This window comes from Mesoplodon bidens (genome assembly GCF_964165515.1).
Source record: "Mesoplodon bidens genome assembly, chromosome: 16".
Taxonomy (NCBI): Eukaryota; Metazoa; Chordata; class Mammalia; order Artiodactyla; family Ziphiidae; genus Mesoplodon; species Mesoplodon bidens.
Window position 1 is genome coordinate 46,072,869 of NC_138173.1, and position 15,745 is coordinate 46,088,613.

The following is a 15,745-nucleotide window of genomic DNA, read 5'->3' on the forward strand; positions in this document are numbered from 1 at the left end:
AACTGTCCTGGTTTTCAGGGGCCTGAGGCGGTTCCTGGAATGTGGGACTTTCCGTTTGAAAACGGGACAGTCTTGGGCAAGCCAGAAGTTGATCACCCTATTAATGCTAAGTGACATGCTTAATTCTCTCCCCACCAGAAACAAACAAACAAACAAACAAACCCACTAAGAAGTAGGCATTATTCCCACTTTTGGATAAGGAAACTGAGATTCAGAGGTTAAAGCAATGTCTCATGCAGCTAACTGATGGCAAAGCCTTGTGCCAAATCCAGGTCTGCCTGGCCCCGAAGCTTGTCCTCTGAACATCTCCATTGTCAGGCTTTTGCTACACAGATTTAAGAGATTGCCCCACTATACTTGAGATGCAAACCATACATATTCTCTGGCTGTTCTGGGAATGACTATTTTGTAGCCTTTGATTCTTAAACAGGCTGAAAAATTAAGCATCGTCCAACTATTGAATGTCTGCTTGAACTTTTAAGCTTATGAAGGCAGACTGGAACTTCGAGCAGAGTGCCTTCTGTGTAGAATCTTTCATAACTTCTTGTGAAATCTCGCCAGTAACTCTAAAGAAAAGCAGCTATGCAGTTCAGAAAGTTTACATTTCCATTCTGGAAAGCTCTCTTACTGCCCACCGGTTTGAGGGGAATGCTGCCCTCAACTTGGCTCATTTCAAATAAGGCCTCTGTGTCTCTATTCCATGTCCCAGTCCTCGAAGCTTTTATGCAATAACACCCGAAATGGAAATCAGATGGAATTAGCCTCATAATTGCCACCGTTTTCTTTCAGAAACAAAATTGGTTATGGGACTTTATGAGTTCTCTGCTTTTAGGAGGAAATAAACCCATGAAAGTCACTGCTAGGCCCTAGTGCCGGTTCAGGCTTGGAGGAGCTGAGCATTAAGACTAAGTCCTTAGACAGCATTGACTTCTGATTGTTAAAGCAGGGGTACATAAAGAAATGCATGGGCTTCCCTGGTGGAGCAGTGGTTGAGAGTCCGCCTGCCGATGCAGGGGACACGGGTTTGTGCCCCGGTCCGGGAAGATCCCACATGCTGCGGAGCGGCTGGGCCTGTGAGCCATGGCCGCTGAGCCTGCGCGTCCGGAGCCTGTGCTCCGCAACAGGAGACGCCACAACAGTGAGAGGCCCGCGTACCGCAAAAAAAAAAAAAAAGAAATGCATGGTGTTTATTCATTCATTCATCCGTTTATTCAACCAAAGTTAAATGGAGGGCCTCTTAGGTCTCAGACTGTGCTAGGCACTGGGAACTTGAAGAGGAAAACAATGAAATACTATCTCATGAAATCAATGGATAAGGCTAAAGTTGCATATAGTCAAAATGATCCTTAAACATTCCTCAAATTACCCATAGAGTGTTATCTTAGGTCAGGGTCCCTGGAAGCAGAGCCTGAGATGAGGATTCTTGTGCAAGCAAGTGAGTGAAAGCATAGTCTCAGGTGAAAGAAACCCTTAAGGTAGTGGGACACAGGGTAGGGCAGAGGACCGAGTTCAGCAAATATGTGAGCTCAACTGAACAGCTGTAGTGTAGCCTCAGCCTGATCCCAAAGGGAACTCCAGAGCATGAATGGCATCATAGATTTATACCCCCTTGAGGCAAAAGGACCAGCTTTTATTTATTTATTTTTAAATATTTTTTACAACTTTATTGGAGTATAATTGCTTCACAATGGTGTATTAGTTTCTGCTTTACAACAAAGTGAATCAGCCATACATATACATCTGTTCCCATATCCCTTCCCTCTTGCGTCTCCCTCCCTCCCACCCTCCCTATCCCACCCCTCCAGGCGGTCACAAAACACCGATCTGATCTCCCTGTGAGGACCAGCTTTTATATTCCCAATAATCAGGCATTAGCTTTAGATTGTCTCTGGAAATTAGGGTATAACCTCTTTGGTATTTCTGGATGAGGTGACTCTGATCAGATGAGGGCAAGTCTCAAAAGAAGGGTGCAGGGCTTCCCTGGTGGCGCAGTGGTTGGGAGTCCACCTGCCGATGCAGGGGACGCGGGTTCGTGCCTCCATCCGGGAAGATCCCACATGCCGCGGAGCGGCTGGGCCCGTGAGCCATGGCCGCTGGGCCTGCGCGTCCGGGGCCTGTGCTCCGCAGCGGAAAAGACCACAACAGTGAGAGGCCCGCATACCGCAAAAAAAAAAAAAAAAAAAAAATAGGTGCAGCTCTGAGTGGTTAGCAGCCAAAACTCAAAGCACCTGAGGGATGGTTTCACCAGCCAAGTAAACAGAATGTGAAAGGGGCATCAGCAGTGGCTACTACACAGGATATATGTGCCCTGTTAGAAACCTGCATATCATTTGCTAATAAATACAACAGAGCAATTTATTTTTCTCCAGTGGTGTGATAGATCACCATTTCTTGGGATGCACTACAGATGAAGTATTGACACTTGGCTTATGTGCATATGTGCAGGGACCATGCTGTATGAAAAATCTGCATCTATCAACACTAGACTCATATCCAGAATGGGGAGATGCTCACCCTGTGGGAGATGCTCCCACAGATCTGAGACTGACTGTTTTCCAGGAAGCTGACTCTGAGATGTCATTATATGAGATGTTCTTTGGGAAGTGCCCTGTCAACACTGCGGGAGGGAGGGCCGGAAGCAGGAGCGGGCAGAGGGAGAAGTGGAGCCACAATGCAGGCCGGCCCACAGCCTGGGCTGACCCCACCCCATCGAAGCTCTGAAGCTAAATGGCAGGTCAGAGCTGTCCAGCTTTGGGTCAAATGGCCAGGCGTTTGTACCCCTGCATTGGGCCACCTAGGAAGGGAAGGCCCTGGGTGAGGGGTCTCTCTGCACCTGAGCCAACCCCGAAGGGACAGCTGGAGGCTATTTGCCTGCTGCACCCCCTGCAGCTGGGCAGAGGGCCTTCCTGGAGTGGGGCTGGGGGCACACATCTCTGTCCATCCCTGATGGAGACAACTCGTGAGGCCAGTCTCAGGCTCACTCCGAGCACATATCACTGAGTGGAACGGGCACAGAATGACTCCCCAGTGGTCCAGCTGTCTTCTCTTGAGGGGGAATGGGAGGATTGTGCACGTATGCTTGAAGAACCTGCAATTTAGTTAATACTTTGGTATTTAATATAGATTCTGGACTTTCCTCACTTATCTTCACTTATAAGTGGATAATCTACAGATTTAGAGAACAAACTAGCGGTTACCAGTTGGGGGGGTAAGGAGGGAGGGGCAATATAAGGTTGGGGGAAAAAAGGGTTATTATGGGATTACATGAAATCATGTGTGTGAAACTTCTGAAAATTGCAAGGCACTATGGAATTAAAAGAATCTTTCATTCAATAAAAAAATTGAAGGGCTTCCCTGGTGGCGCAGTGGTTGAGAGTCTGCCTGCCGATGCAGGGGACACGGGTTCGTGCCCCAGTCCGGGAAGCTCCCACATGCCGCGGAGCGGCTGGGCCCGTGAGCCATGGCCGCTGAGCCTGCGCATCCGGAGCCTGTGCTCCGCAAAGGGAGAGGCCACAGCAGTGAGAGGCCCGCGTACTGCAAAAAAAAATTGAAAAAAAAAAAATTGAAAAAAAGAAATGGATAATATATCCTACTTTTTACTTATTATACTTGTCAAGTCTTTTTTCCCCTCATTTTTAGTTAATGACAGGCATTGTGCTAAGTACTTTACATTCATGACCTTAGGTAATCCTTATAATAACATTATGCGTTAGGTACTATTATTATCCTCCATCTTACGGATGAGGAAACTCGTCTAAGGGTTAGAGAGGTTAGAAAAAACTTACCCACAGTGAAATTATATAGTCAGTGTTCACACCAAAGTCTGTCTGACTCCAAAGCTCAAACCCTTAGCTGCTCTACCAAAGCCAGCTGTGAAACCTCTCACATTGCCCTTTTTTTAAATAGATTTTTATTGGAGTATAATTGCTTCACAATACCGTGTTAGTTTCTGTTGCACAACAAAGCGAACCAGCCGTATGCATACACACGTCCCCATATCCCCTCCCTCTTGCGTCTCCCTCCCTCCCACCCTCCCTACCCCACCCCTCCAGGCGGTCACAGAGCAGCGAGCTGATCTCCCTGTGCTCTGCGGCTGCTTCCCACCGGCCATCTGTTTTACGTTCCATAGTGTGTATATATATCGATGCTACGCTCACTTCACCCCGCTTCGCCCTCCCACCCCGTGTCCTCACGTCCATTTTCTATGTCTACCTCTCTATTCCTGATAAAGAAGGTGTGGCACATAGATACAATGGAATATTACTCAGCCATACAAAGAAACGAAATTGAGTTATTTGTAGTGAGGTGGATGGACCTAGAGTCTGTCATACAGAGTGAAGTACGTCAGAAAGAGAAAAACAAATACCGTGTGCTGACTCATATATGGAATCACACTGCCCTTTGATGGACCTTCGCCAGTTCATTCATCCATTCATTCAACGGTGCTTTACCGAGCATTTCTATGCCAAGCTCTGCACTAGCTTGGTCTTAGAGATTCAACAGAGCAGCCTATGAAAAGGCGTATATGTGCATGTGTCCTTGTGGGTCGTTCTTCCTGCATCTGTGTGTGTGTGTGTGTGTGTGTGTGTGTGTGTGTGTGTAACAATTTCAAGAGATTAATGCAAATGTCAGGACCTTTGGATATTTCCTAGTAACTCACTTCACTGTGTTTAAACTTTTTAACAGGCTAAAAGAGACGCTAAGCGGACGTCTGGAAAAGAAGTCACCATTAACGTCGCAGACAGCATCCGACAGGTGGACAGAAGTCGAAGAATCACAAAGAACTGCGTCAACTAGCAGAGTGTTCAGCCAGTTGAAGGGCAGAGGGGCTTCTCTGGTGCCCTTCACATCCTGGACCCCGTCGCGGAACCTTGAAGACGTGGGTGGCCCTTGCTGTGTGGGAACGCTGCTGAGTGCCTTGGGAGACTGTCTTAGCCTGTTGGGATGTTCTCAGCCTCCTATTTATCACGTAAATGTATTGACAGAGTACTCCCATAGGGTAATAAACTGCAAATGTATGTTCAGTTTGCCCCTTGCAACTGCTGCAGTGTGGTCTGATGGAAAAGTGGCAAGCAAAAGCACGGGCCAGTTTAGGAAACGGAAGAGTAGAAGGGGTGGGTTCCTGGCTGAAAGCGTCACAGTCGGTTCTGAGCTCTCCTGGCCATGCTCCTGTGCACTGTTTCAGACAGGCTTATTCCTTCATTCTTCCTTTTTGATATACCACCATCACAAAGCTTACCGTGTTCACTTAAAAGTTGGCTTTCACCCAACTCTAAACCGACATGTATGAGGAATCAAGAAACAGGAAAACTCTCTGTTACTCTTGTTTCCTTAGCTCAGGATGAGACGGATTCAGATCCAATTTTACACAAACTAACCCCACCAACACCCATGGTGTGTCCCAGGGAGGGCCTCTGTGATACAGTCACACCCATTTCTCTCCCATCTGCCTTCAGCATCCCCCCGGGCCAGGGTCCACGTCAGCTTCTGAACCATAATATCGTGGTAGTGGTCACCTCGGAGTCCTCAAGGCTCAGCAGACATTGCATTTTTCCAGCTTTCCACTTCCCTTTGCTTGTGTTCTTGAGTGCTTTTTCTCTCCAGTAAGGCCATTTGCAGTTGTTAATCAAAGACCAGGCTCACAAGAAGGAGAAAATCTGGAACATGTTGACCTCCCTTTGGCCTCTCTGCACAGCCCAGGACTGTGTTATTTAAGGGAATCGCTTTAAAAAGTCAGTAACCAGTTGGTGTGCGTTCACATGGACATTAGATCCACATGCACTGTGTTAGACATCTGTAGCGGAGGCAGTAAACAAAACAAAATCGGTAGGAATAAAATCTTCTAGCATTTCTTTAGACATGTTAAGGTGGAAGTATTTTCCTCCGAAGTAATGTAGCATGATTTTTAAAGGACTGTTAACATGCCTGGACTTGGGAAAGGTAGGACTAAAGTTGTACCGAATGATACCAATAAACTCCATGTTTAGCAGAAATAGGTAGTCTGATGGTGTGTGTTTATCTATCATAGTCCAGAGAAGGTTAAAAATTCAGATACTTGGCCTCTGTACCTGCCAACTCGGTTATTCCTCAGACACAAGTGGGCAATGTCCGTCCCTTCCTTCCTTCCTTCCTTCCTTCCTTCCATGGATTGTATATTTATTCAGTAAACATTAAATGCCAGCCCTGTGTCAGGCACCGTGCAGATGCTGAGAGTTTTGGAGTCTGGCCAGTCACGGTTGTATATCCTGAATTTGACAGTGAACTTAATAACTAGGGGCCTGGCTTAGACGCTGGGGTATAGTGTATGGTGTGAACTGCTCTGCAGTGTAATCTTAATTTTATAGCCAGGATAGGTTTCTGTCCTAAACTCCAGATCTGGACATTCTCCTAATCACTGTCCAGGCCTTTACTGTGCACAAAACTACACTTTCCCAAACCTTTGTCATTTTGTGATTCTTTGAGAAAGTGGAAGATCTTTCATCCTTGGGCCCTTGTTGTCACTCACATACAGTAAGCCGGAGCTGATGAGGTAGTGTTAGCCGAAGTTGGGGGTCTCCAGCTCATGAGGGCCCCCGCTACTCACTTTGGCTGACACACAGCAGCCTCCCCATTTGTTACCTGCTGGAGCCCTGAGACATTTGTGTTTGCAACCCCTGCTCCAAACTGTGTTCCCAATATATTGTTTTCATGTTCTTTTTAGGAGTCATCAAAATATAGAAGGTCCTTTTACCCCATTCCACATTCTGGAAAGTCAATCTCAGGAGAATTTTCTGTGTAGGCAAACTACAAACATGATTTAATGGTTAACATTCTATATTCACTTCCCCTTTCACTTACTCCATATGTATTTATCAAGAAGTTCAATGTGTCAGAAGGTAGAATATGGTGAGGAATAAAATAGACTTGTACCCTGCCCTCGTGGAGCTGGTGTTCTAGTGGAGAAAACAGACAATAACGACATAAAGAAATTATTACGATAAGTTAAGGTGGTGATGAATGCTGAAAAAAAAAATGTTAACAGGAGGATGGATTGGAGGGAGGCAGGAATGGAAGCAGGGGCCATTTAGGAGGCCACCGCAGCAGCCCTGGGGAGAGATATAGGGAACAGAATAATGGCTGTGAAGATGGGTAGAAGTGGATGGATGCTGAGTACATTTTGGAAATAGAAACATTAAGATTTGCTCATGGATTGGTTGTAGGAAATGAAGAGAAGGGACAAACCAATGTGATTCCTAAGTTTTTTTTTTTTTTTTTTTTTTGATCAACAAGGTTCTCGGTAAGTTAGTATAAGACGAAGTGAAAAAACTTGTTTGGGTTTTTTGACAGGGCGGGTGGCTCTCTCAGCTGGGCCACGTTTACCAGCCTGCCTTGCTGTGAGTTGCTAAACTACTTCAGCAATATTTAATTCTCCTTAAAGTACTTCAAATTGTTCCTTAAGTCCACCCCGATGGAAGACCATAAAAGCCAGCATCAGAAGGGACATATACTTAATTCTCTTGGGAATATGGAACAGTGAAATGATCCTGACATTATCAGACAATGGATCACCCAGATTGCAACCCAGCAGAGAGCTAAGTCTGGGCACGTATTGCCAGAGTGAGCATTGCAGTTTTAATTTCTTAACTAGACCTTCTCCAGGTAGGACTTCATGTTAAAAGGAAAATAATATTGCCCTTTCTGATCCAAATAGCTGTTTTCATAACATCACCGTGTGCCAGCGAGGTGGCTGAATTTGTTTGCTTTTTAAATTTTATTATCCAGAGAAAGTCTCCCTCTGTTCTAATAGATAAATCAACCATGGGATGGCCTCTGAAACAAGGGGCTGCAGCCAGACAGCCAGGAAAAGCAGAGAAGACAGGCTTCAGGTGCAGGAGACAAATCCTAACCTGGCATCTAACAGCTTTGTGCCCTGGGGCAAATGGTGGAGCCTCTCAGGGGAAATAATAGCATCTTTCTGAGAGTGTGTTGTGAGGATTAAGTGAGATAACACATGTAGATAACATACTGTGTGCCACGTAATAATAATCACGGCCCTGTGCCAGGTACAGTGCTTGGTGTGTCACACACACGATCTGTAATCAATAAAGCTGCCCCGCCACATGAGCCTTGTTAGCCCCCCTTTACAGATAAAAGGAATGGAGACTAGAAGATCAGAGGCCACGCAGCTACTAAACGGCAGAGCTGGGATTTGAACCTATGTCTGCCTGTCTGGGAAAACCCCTGCTCTGGCCACTGCACCATGAGTAAGTACCTAGAATGTGTTAATCTTCCTGTCATGATGGATGGCAAGTGACTTCACAGCCCTTTTTATAGCATCGGTGTCTCAGCACCTCCAAGTTGTCCGTGTTCATGCCAGGATCAGTGAGAGCACCCTGGATACAAATCTGTGAAATTTCATCTTTGTTTCTTTTAAACTTTTTTCTTAACAGCAGCAAAGGCAGTAGCCATCTTTTGGTTGTGCCACAATATTAAAATTCCTCTGAAGGTAATACTAGTAAATTTGGGGGTCTTTCTAAAACGTATTGCAAACCTAAGTATTATAGATCTATCATAGTAATCACTCCTTCCTCTTTGTTCTAGAATAGGAAGATGAAGGCCTGGGCTAGCTGGGTCCCCCAGGAGAAAGGGCAGCACTGTGTCTTATAGAAAGGGATGAAATGGAATAGAATTAGTTTCTAGTGGAAAAAAAAAATTAGCAGGTGGAAAGAATTATGATTGCTTAGCACTGACGGTTTGCAATATGGCTGCACATTGGAATCACCTGGGAAGCTTTAACGACTATTCAGGCCTGTTCCCTCCCCCAGAGATTCTGATTTAATTGGTCTAGGGTGCAACCAATATATCAAGGCGTTTCAAAACTCCCAAGAGGGTTCTAATGCGCATTTAGAATTTAGAACCAGCGCCTTAGCAGATCACAGACAGAATTAAGTGTCTCCAAAACTCTCTGAGAGGGTCTTAAATCAGACTCCCTGGATTTGGATCCTGGTTTCACCGCTTACTAGGTTTATGACCTTGGGTAAGTCATTTACGCTCTTCATGTTTCTGTTTGCCTGTTTATAAAATGAAGCTAAGAGTATCTCATGGTGTTACTGACCAGGGTTCTTGGCCTCCTTAAACAATAGAAATTGATAAGAGACCAGACAAGAAATTCAGGCCAGGCTTTACTGGGGCTCCTGCTTCAGCAGGGTGGAGCCAGAACAAGTAACAGGTTCCCCTGCTTCCTCCCTGAAGTGTGGGGGGGGCGAGCTGGTCCCTTAAATGGGGTGAGGATGGGAGCTGATTGGTTGGTCAGTGGGAGGGGCAGCTTAGGTGGTCTGCCCACCCCCTCCTTGGTGGTGCTGTATACAGGGTGCATGCACAGTCCCCTGCTTTTGCTCCCAGCTCCTCAGAAGTGGCAGTCAAGTCTTTGGTCGTTTTGTATCTTGTTGTTCATAATTTATCCCAACTGAGCATGCACGCAGTTATTTTTAGTCCCTTATAGTTTCTCGGTATTTTGTTGCTCCAGCAGACGTTTGTTCAGGTGCAAGCACTGCAGCAAATGGTCCCAGGTCCCATGTTTCAGGTCCCAACCTGTCTCAGTGATAGCAGGAGGATTTAGTAAGGATGTATTGATACATGTAAAGCTCTTAGCACAGTGCCCAGCATATGAGGATAAACACAAGGTTGTTTACTGTTGAACTGTTATCCAGCCCTGAAAATTCCAGGACATGGGCAAGGCCTGACATATAAAATTCAGCTCTTAAAGGTAAATGTACCAGAGAGCTGGCTCCTTACTTAAGTACTTTGTTTCTTCTCGTGAACCACAAATGTACCTTTTTCCCAAGTAAGTACTTCTTTTGTTGGACCTTCGTTTCTGTGCGAGGGCTTTCTCTAGTTGCGGCGAGCGGGGGCCACTCTTCATCGCGGTGCGTGGGCCGCGCACTATCGCGGCCTCTCTTGTTGTGGAGCACAGGCTCCAGACACGCAGGCTCAGTAGTTTTGGCTCACGGGCCTAGTTGCTCTGCGGCATGTGGGATCTTCCCAGACCAAGGCTCGAACCCGTGTCCCCTGCATTGGCAGGCAGATTCTCAACCACTGCGCCACCAGGGAAGCCCAAAATAAATACTTCTTATCCAATACAAAATGTACCTTGGGCATCATGAGATGAAGACAGCAACCATCTTCAAGAAATCTTCCTAAGGAGCCTGTGCTTTACTCTGGGCAGAAGAACTGACCCAGGATAATGCAGAGAAAGAAAGCTTGCTTCGTTAGTTTTGGGTTCTGGAAACTTTATGCTGTCCCTTTAAACTTGTCTGAGCTTTCATTGGTAAGTTCTCCGGAGGGTAGTCATCCCCAGATTGGTAACTAGCAAGTGAGACATGATTTTAGATGTAAAGGAGTCCCGTGTGAGGAGTGATACAGCCATGGATTTGGGGTTTCCACAGTTTTCCTTGGCACTAATAATGTCCAGCCGCTGGCATCAAATGTGTGATGCTGTTCTCTAGAAAGACAGAATGCCCCATTCCAGCATATTGGACAAAGCTGGCAACACCCCTGCAGATCCTGTGCAGACCTGTTTGGTTCTGTCTGTTCTTAAGACATCCCAGCTTTCTCCCTGGCTGTCACAACCAGGAAAGATTCAACTAAATATGTATATTCAAATATATCACTTGAATGAGCACAGAAAATTAATCCTTTAAAAGAAAAGATCCTTCTAAAACAGCTTTGAGAACTCTAAAAGAAGAAAAGGGACAGTTCACCTACTACTTCTTGAGCAAAATCAAGGCTAACTTCTTTTTTTTGGAATTTTATTTTTTTATACAGCAGGTTCTTATTTGTTATCGATTTTATATATATTAGCATATATATGTCAATCCCAATCTCCCAGTTCATCACACCACCACCACCACCACCCCCACCGCTTTCCCCCCTTGGTGTCCATATGTTTGTTCTCTACATCTGTGTCTCTATTTCTGCCCTGCAAACCGGTTCATCTGTACCATTTTTCTAGATTCCACATATATGTGTTAATATACATATTTGTTTTTCTCTTTCTGACTTACTTCACTGTGTATGACAGTCTCTAGGTCCATCCATGTCTCTACGTCTCTACAAATGACCCAATTTCGTTCCTTTTTATGGCTAATATTCCATTCTATATATGTACCAAATCTTTTTTATACATTTGTCTGTCGATGGGCATTTAGGTTGCTTCCACAGCCTGGCTATTGTAAATAGAGCTGCAATTAATATTGGGGTGCATGTGTCTTTTGGAATTATGGTTTTCTATGGGTATATGACCAGTAGTGGGATTGCTGGGTCAAATGGTAATTCTATTTTTAGTTTTTTAAAGAACCTCCACACTGTTCTCCATAGTGGCTGTATCAATTTACATTCCCACCAACAGTGCAAGAGGGTTCCCTTTTCTCCACACCCTCTCCAGCATTTATTGTTTGTAGATTTTCTGATGATGCCCATTCTAACTGGTGTGAGGTGATACTTCATTGCAGTTTTGATTTGCTTTTCTCTAATAATTAGTGATGTTGAGAAGCTTTTCATGTGCCTCTTGGCCATCTGTGTGTCTTCTTTGGAGAAATGTCTATTTAGAGCTTCTGCCCATTTTTGGATTGGGTTGTTTGTTTTTTTAATATTGAGCTTCATGGGCTGTTTATATATTTTGGAGATTAATCCTTTGACCATTGATTCGTTTGCAAATATTTTCTCCCATTCTGAGGGTTGTCTTTTGGTCTTGTTTATGGTTTCCTTTGCTGTGCAAAAGCTTTTAGGTTTCATTAGTTCCCATTTGTTTATTTTTGTTTTTATTTCCATTTCTCTAGGAGGTGGGTCAAAAAAGATCTTGCTGTGGTTTATGTCAAAGAGTGTTCTTCCTATGTTTTCCTCGAAGAGTTTTATAGTGTCTGGCGTTACATTTGGGTCTTTAATCCATTTTGAGTTTATTTTTGTGTATGATGTTAGGGAGTGTTCTAATTTCATTCTTTTACATGTAGCTGTCCAGTTTTCCCAGCACCACTTATTGCAGAGACTGTCTTTTCTCCACTGTATATCCTTGCCTCCTTTGTCATAGATTAGTTGACCATAGGTGCGTGGGTTTATCTCTGGGCTTTCTATCTTGTTCCATTGATCTGTTTCTGTTTTTGTGCCAGTACCATATTGTCTTGATTACTGTAGCTTTTGTAGTATAGTATGAAGTCAGGGAGTCTGATTCCTCCAGCTCCATTGTTTTCCCTCAAGATTGCTTTGGCTATTTGGGGTCTTTTGTGTCTCCATACAAATTTTAATACCTTTTGTTCTAGTTCTGTAAAAAATGCCATTGGTAATTTGATAGGGATTGCACTGAATCTGTAGATTGCTTTGGGTATTATAGTCATTTTCACAATATTGATTCTTCCAAACCAACAACATGGTATATTTCTCAATCTGTTTGTGTCAGATTTGAATTCTTTCATCAGTGTCTTATAGTTTTCTGAATACAGGTCTTTTACCTCCTTAGGTTGGGTTCCTAGGTGTTTTTTTTTTTTTTTGCAGTACGCAGGCCTCTCACTGTTGTGGCCTCTCCCGTTGTGGAGCACAGGCTCCGGACGCGCAGGCCCAGCGGCCATGGCTCACGGACCTAGCCGCTCCGCGGCATGTGGGATCTTCCCGGACCGGGGCACGAACCCATGTCCCCTGCATCGGCAGGCGGACTCTCAACCACTGCGCCACCAGGGAAGCCCCCCATCCTTTTGTTTTGATCTCCCCCTTCCTAATACCATTTCCTAGTTCTATAAATGTGTCCTCATCAGTGTGCCTTGCGTCTGGCAATCAATGGCTGACTCTTCACCAAACTGCTCAAATCAGAAACTCTGGAGTTACCTTAGACTATTCCCTCTCCCTCTGTTGTCAAATTCGGTTTCATACACTTCCCACCTGCCTCTCACATCTGTCTTTTCTACTCTCAGTCTCACAGCCACCTCCTTAGCCCCAAGCCACCAAATCTGGATTTCTGCCCAAGTCTCCTCACCTCTCTGCCTCCCACTTTGCCTCTAATCCAGATTCCACACTGCTGACAAAATTATCTTTCAAAAATGCAAATCTGATCAGAGCACTTGCTGCCCTCAAGATTTGGACTCTAATAAAACTAGCTGACTAAATAGTTGCTTGAACATCTGGCTCCTTCCATCATCTTCAGTCAGTTTCTACATGCAGATCAGAAAACCTTTGGGCTTCCCTGATGGCGCAGTGGTTGAGAGTCTGCCTGCTGATGCAGGGGACATGGGTTCATGCCCTGGTCCAGGAAGATCCCACGTGCCGCGGAGCGGCTGGGCCCGTGAGCCATGGCCACTGAGCCTGTGCGTCCAGAGCCTGTGCTCCGCAATGGGAGAGGCCACAACAGTGAGAAGCCTGTGTACCACAAAAAAAAAAAAAAGAGAAAATCTTTCTTCATCTTCTCATTGGGAAGATGGGAGATGATCTTATGTGTGAGATGCTTTCTTTTTGGGAGTGACTCAGTGGATGAATGCAGAGGAAACAGCCCTCATTTTCTCTCAGGTGGCGCCCCTGGCTTCCGTCTCGCTCACTCCAGTCCTGCTTACCTCGGCACATTGAATGTCCCAGGGGTGTGGCTGGGGTCTGCTGGGAGTACTGAGTCGAGGGACCTTGGTACAATTCTGTGTCTGCCGCTTGCAGTCCGTTCGATTGTGGGCAAGTCATTTCATCTGTCTGAAGCTCATTTGCCTCACCTGTAAAATGGAGACACTCAATAAACATTAATTAAATCTGAACAGTCCCTACTCTAAATTTCCAGTAGCTCTCATTGCCTGACTTAACTAATTTCTGAGTCTGGCTGGTTTTCAGAGCCCTCCCTGTCTCTGCAGCTCTGACCAACTTGCACATATTTTAGGCCTCCAACTAGGCTGCTTGCAGCCCTCTGAATGCCTATCACACTTCTGCCCTTGGCCCACGTCTCCACTGGAGCATCCCTCTCCACTGCTTTTGGAATCTTATTCATCTTCTGAGGGTCCGTTCCAGTGCTACCTCATTCCTCAATGAAAATTTCTTAATCCTCTTAAACCAGTGTAATCCCTCTCTGCCCTGAACGCCTCAGTTTTACTTCTGTAGCTTCGGGAACAAGTCTATTCATGTTAGAGATGTTCTTTTGCTTGTTTGTGAAGTGATCTGGGTACTTACTTTATTGTAAGGGACTCAGCTTCATAGAACACACTCTGTTGAACATTCTATATGTGGCACCATCCTATAGAATCCATATTTTAGATTAAATATCTAACAACATTCTTTTGAGGTGTTTTTAGATACCACAAATTACTTGGATTTTCTGTTCCATGTACTTTTTGATTTGCTTGTTCTCCGATGGTGGCTATCAGTAGGAAGTTTACAACTTTAAAGAACAAAACAATATTTGAAAATACCAAGTAGAACAAGGTAACTTTTATTCTTTCATTTTAGGAAAAGATAATTTATCCGAAATAGTCCAGCTATTCCTTATTGCTCTAAGCTGCTGTTTTGTCCACCTAAGTGGAAACAGCCCTGCAATTGCTCCCTAAATGTCTTGATGTGAAAGCTGTGAAGGAAGATGCTGCCACCCCGGCCACCAGGAAGCAACAAAAGCCCTTGCAAGCTAGAGCATGACTCATGCTCCACGATACATACGTCTTTGAGGGCTCAATGTGACCTTCTCTGGCAATGAACTCAAGATGCTGGGAAAAAACCTGGACAAGCGGAGGGCGGTAGGGACAAGGAATTCAAAGGGCAGAGGAGTAAGGAAGAGTGGGTCTGGAGAGAGAGGTGGAAAGAAAGGGGACAGTCCAATGCTTGAGGTAAATCAGGTCACGTGGAACGTGGCCCCACCCACTGTTTTTGTAATAACCCCGTAGAAACTTTGTTGGACATCAGTTGATCTGAGAGTCAAACATGTTGGTGATTCTGGGTCAGATCTTTTTCCTGGGCTTCCCTGGTGGTGCAGTGGTTGAGAGTCTGCCTGCTAATGCAGGGGACACAGGTTCGAGCCCTGCTCTGTGAGGATCCCACATGCCGCAGAGCGACTAGGCCCGTGAGCCACAACTACTGAGCCTGCGCGTCTGGAGCCTGTGCTCCGCAATAGGAGAGGCCACGATAGTGAGAGGCCCGCGCACCGCGATGAAGAGTGGCCCCCGCTTGCCCCAACTAGAGAAAGCCCTCGCACAGAAACGAAGACCCAACACAGCAAAAATAAATTAATTAATTAATAAACTCCTACCCCCAACATCTTCTTAAAAGAAAAAAAAGAGGTATAAATTCTATGCACAATAAATAAGTTACAAGGATATATTGTACAGCACCGGGAATACGGCCAACATTTAAAAAAAAAAAAAAAAAAAAGATCTTTTTCCTCTCAGCACCAAAGAATGAGGAGCCAGCCTAGCACAGGGGATGACTCATCGTTGCATTGCTTTCCCTCCCCCCCCGCCTTTTTTTTTTTTTTTTTTTTTTTTTTTTTTTGCCGTATGCGGGCCTCTCACTGTTGTGGCCTCTCCCGTTGCGGAGCACAGGCTCTGGATGTGCAGGCTCAGTGGCCATGGCTCACGGGCCAAGCCGCTCCACGGCATATGGGATCTTCCTGAACCGGGGCACAAACCCGTGTCTCCTGCATCGGCAGGCAGATTCTCAACCACTGCGCCACCAGGGAAGCCCTCCCTCCCCCTTTTTAAAGGATGTAGTTATTAGGTACTACGATGAAGAAAAATCACGTAGATGAAGGGAACATGGGTTA

The 15,745-nt window shown here is 45.3% G+C and overlaps 1 protein-coding gene across 1 annotated transcript in view; it reads left to right on the plus strand.

The window, feature by feature from the left end:
- The window catches only part of BAALC (BAALC binder of MAP3K1 and KLF4), a 90,542-nt gene extending 84,612 nt beyond the window's left edge, over positions 1 to 5,930 (plus strand). Inside the window, exon 3 of the mRNA XM_081258193.1 lies at positions 4,687 to 5,930. Within this exon, the coding sequence (XP_081114319.1) occupies positions 4,687 to 4,797 (111 nt within the window). The 3' untranslated portion in view covers positions 4,798 to 5,930. The remainder of the gene's footprint in view (positions 1 to 4,686) is intronic.
- Positions 5,931 to 15,745: the final 9,815 nt, after the last annotated feature.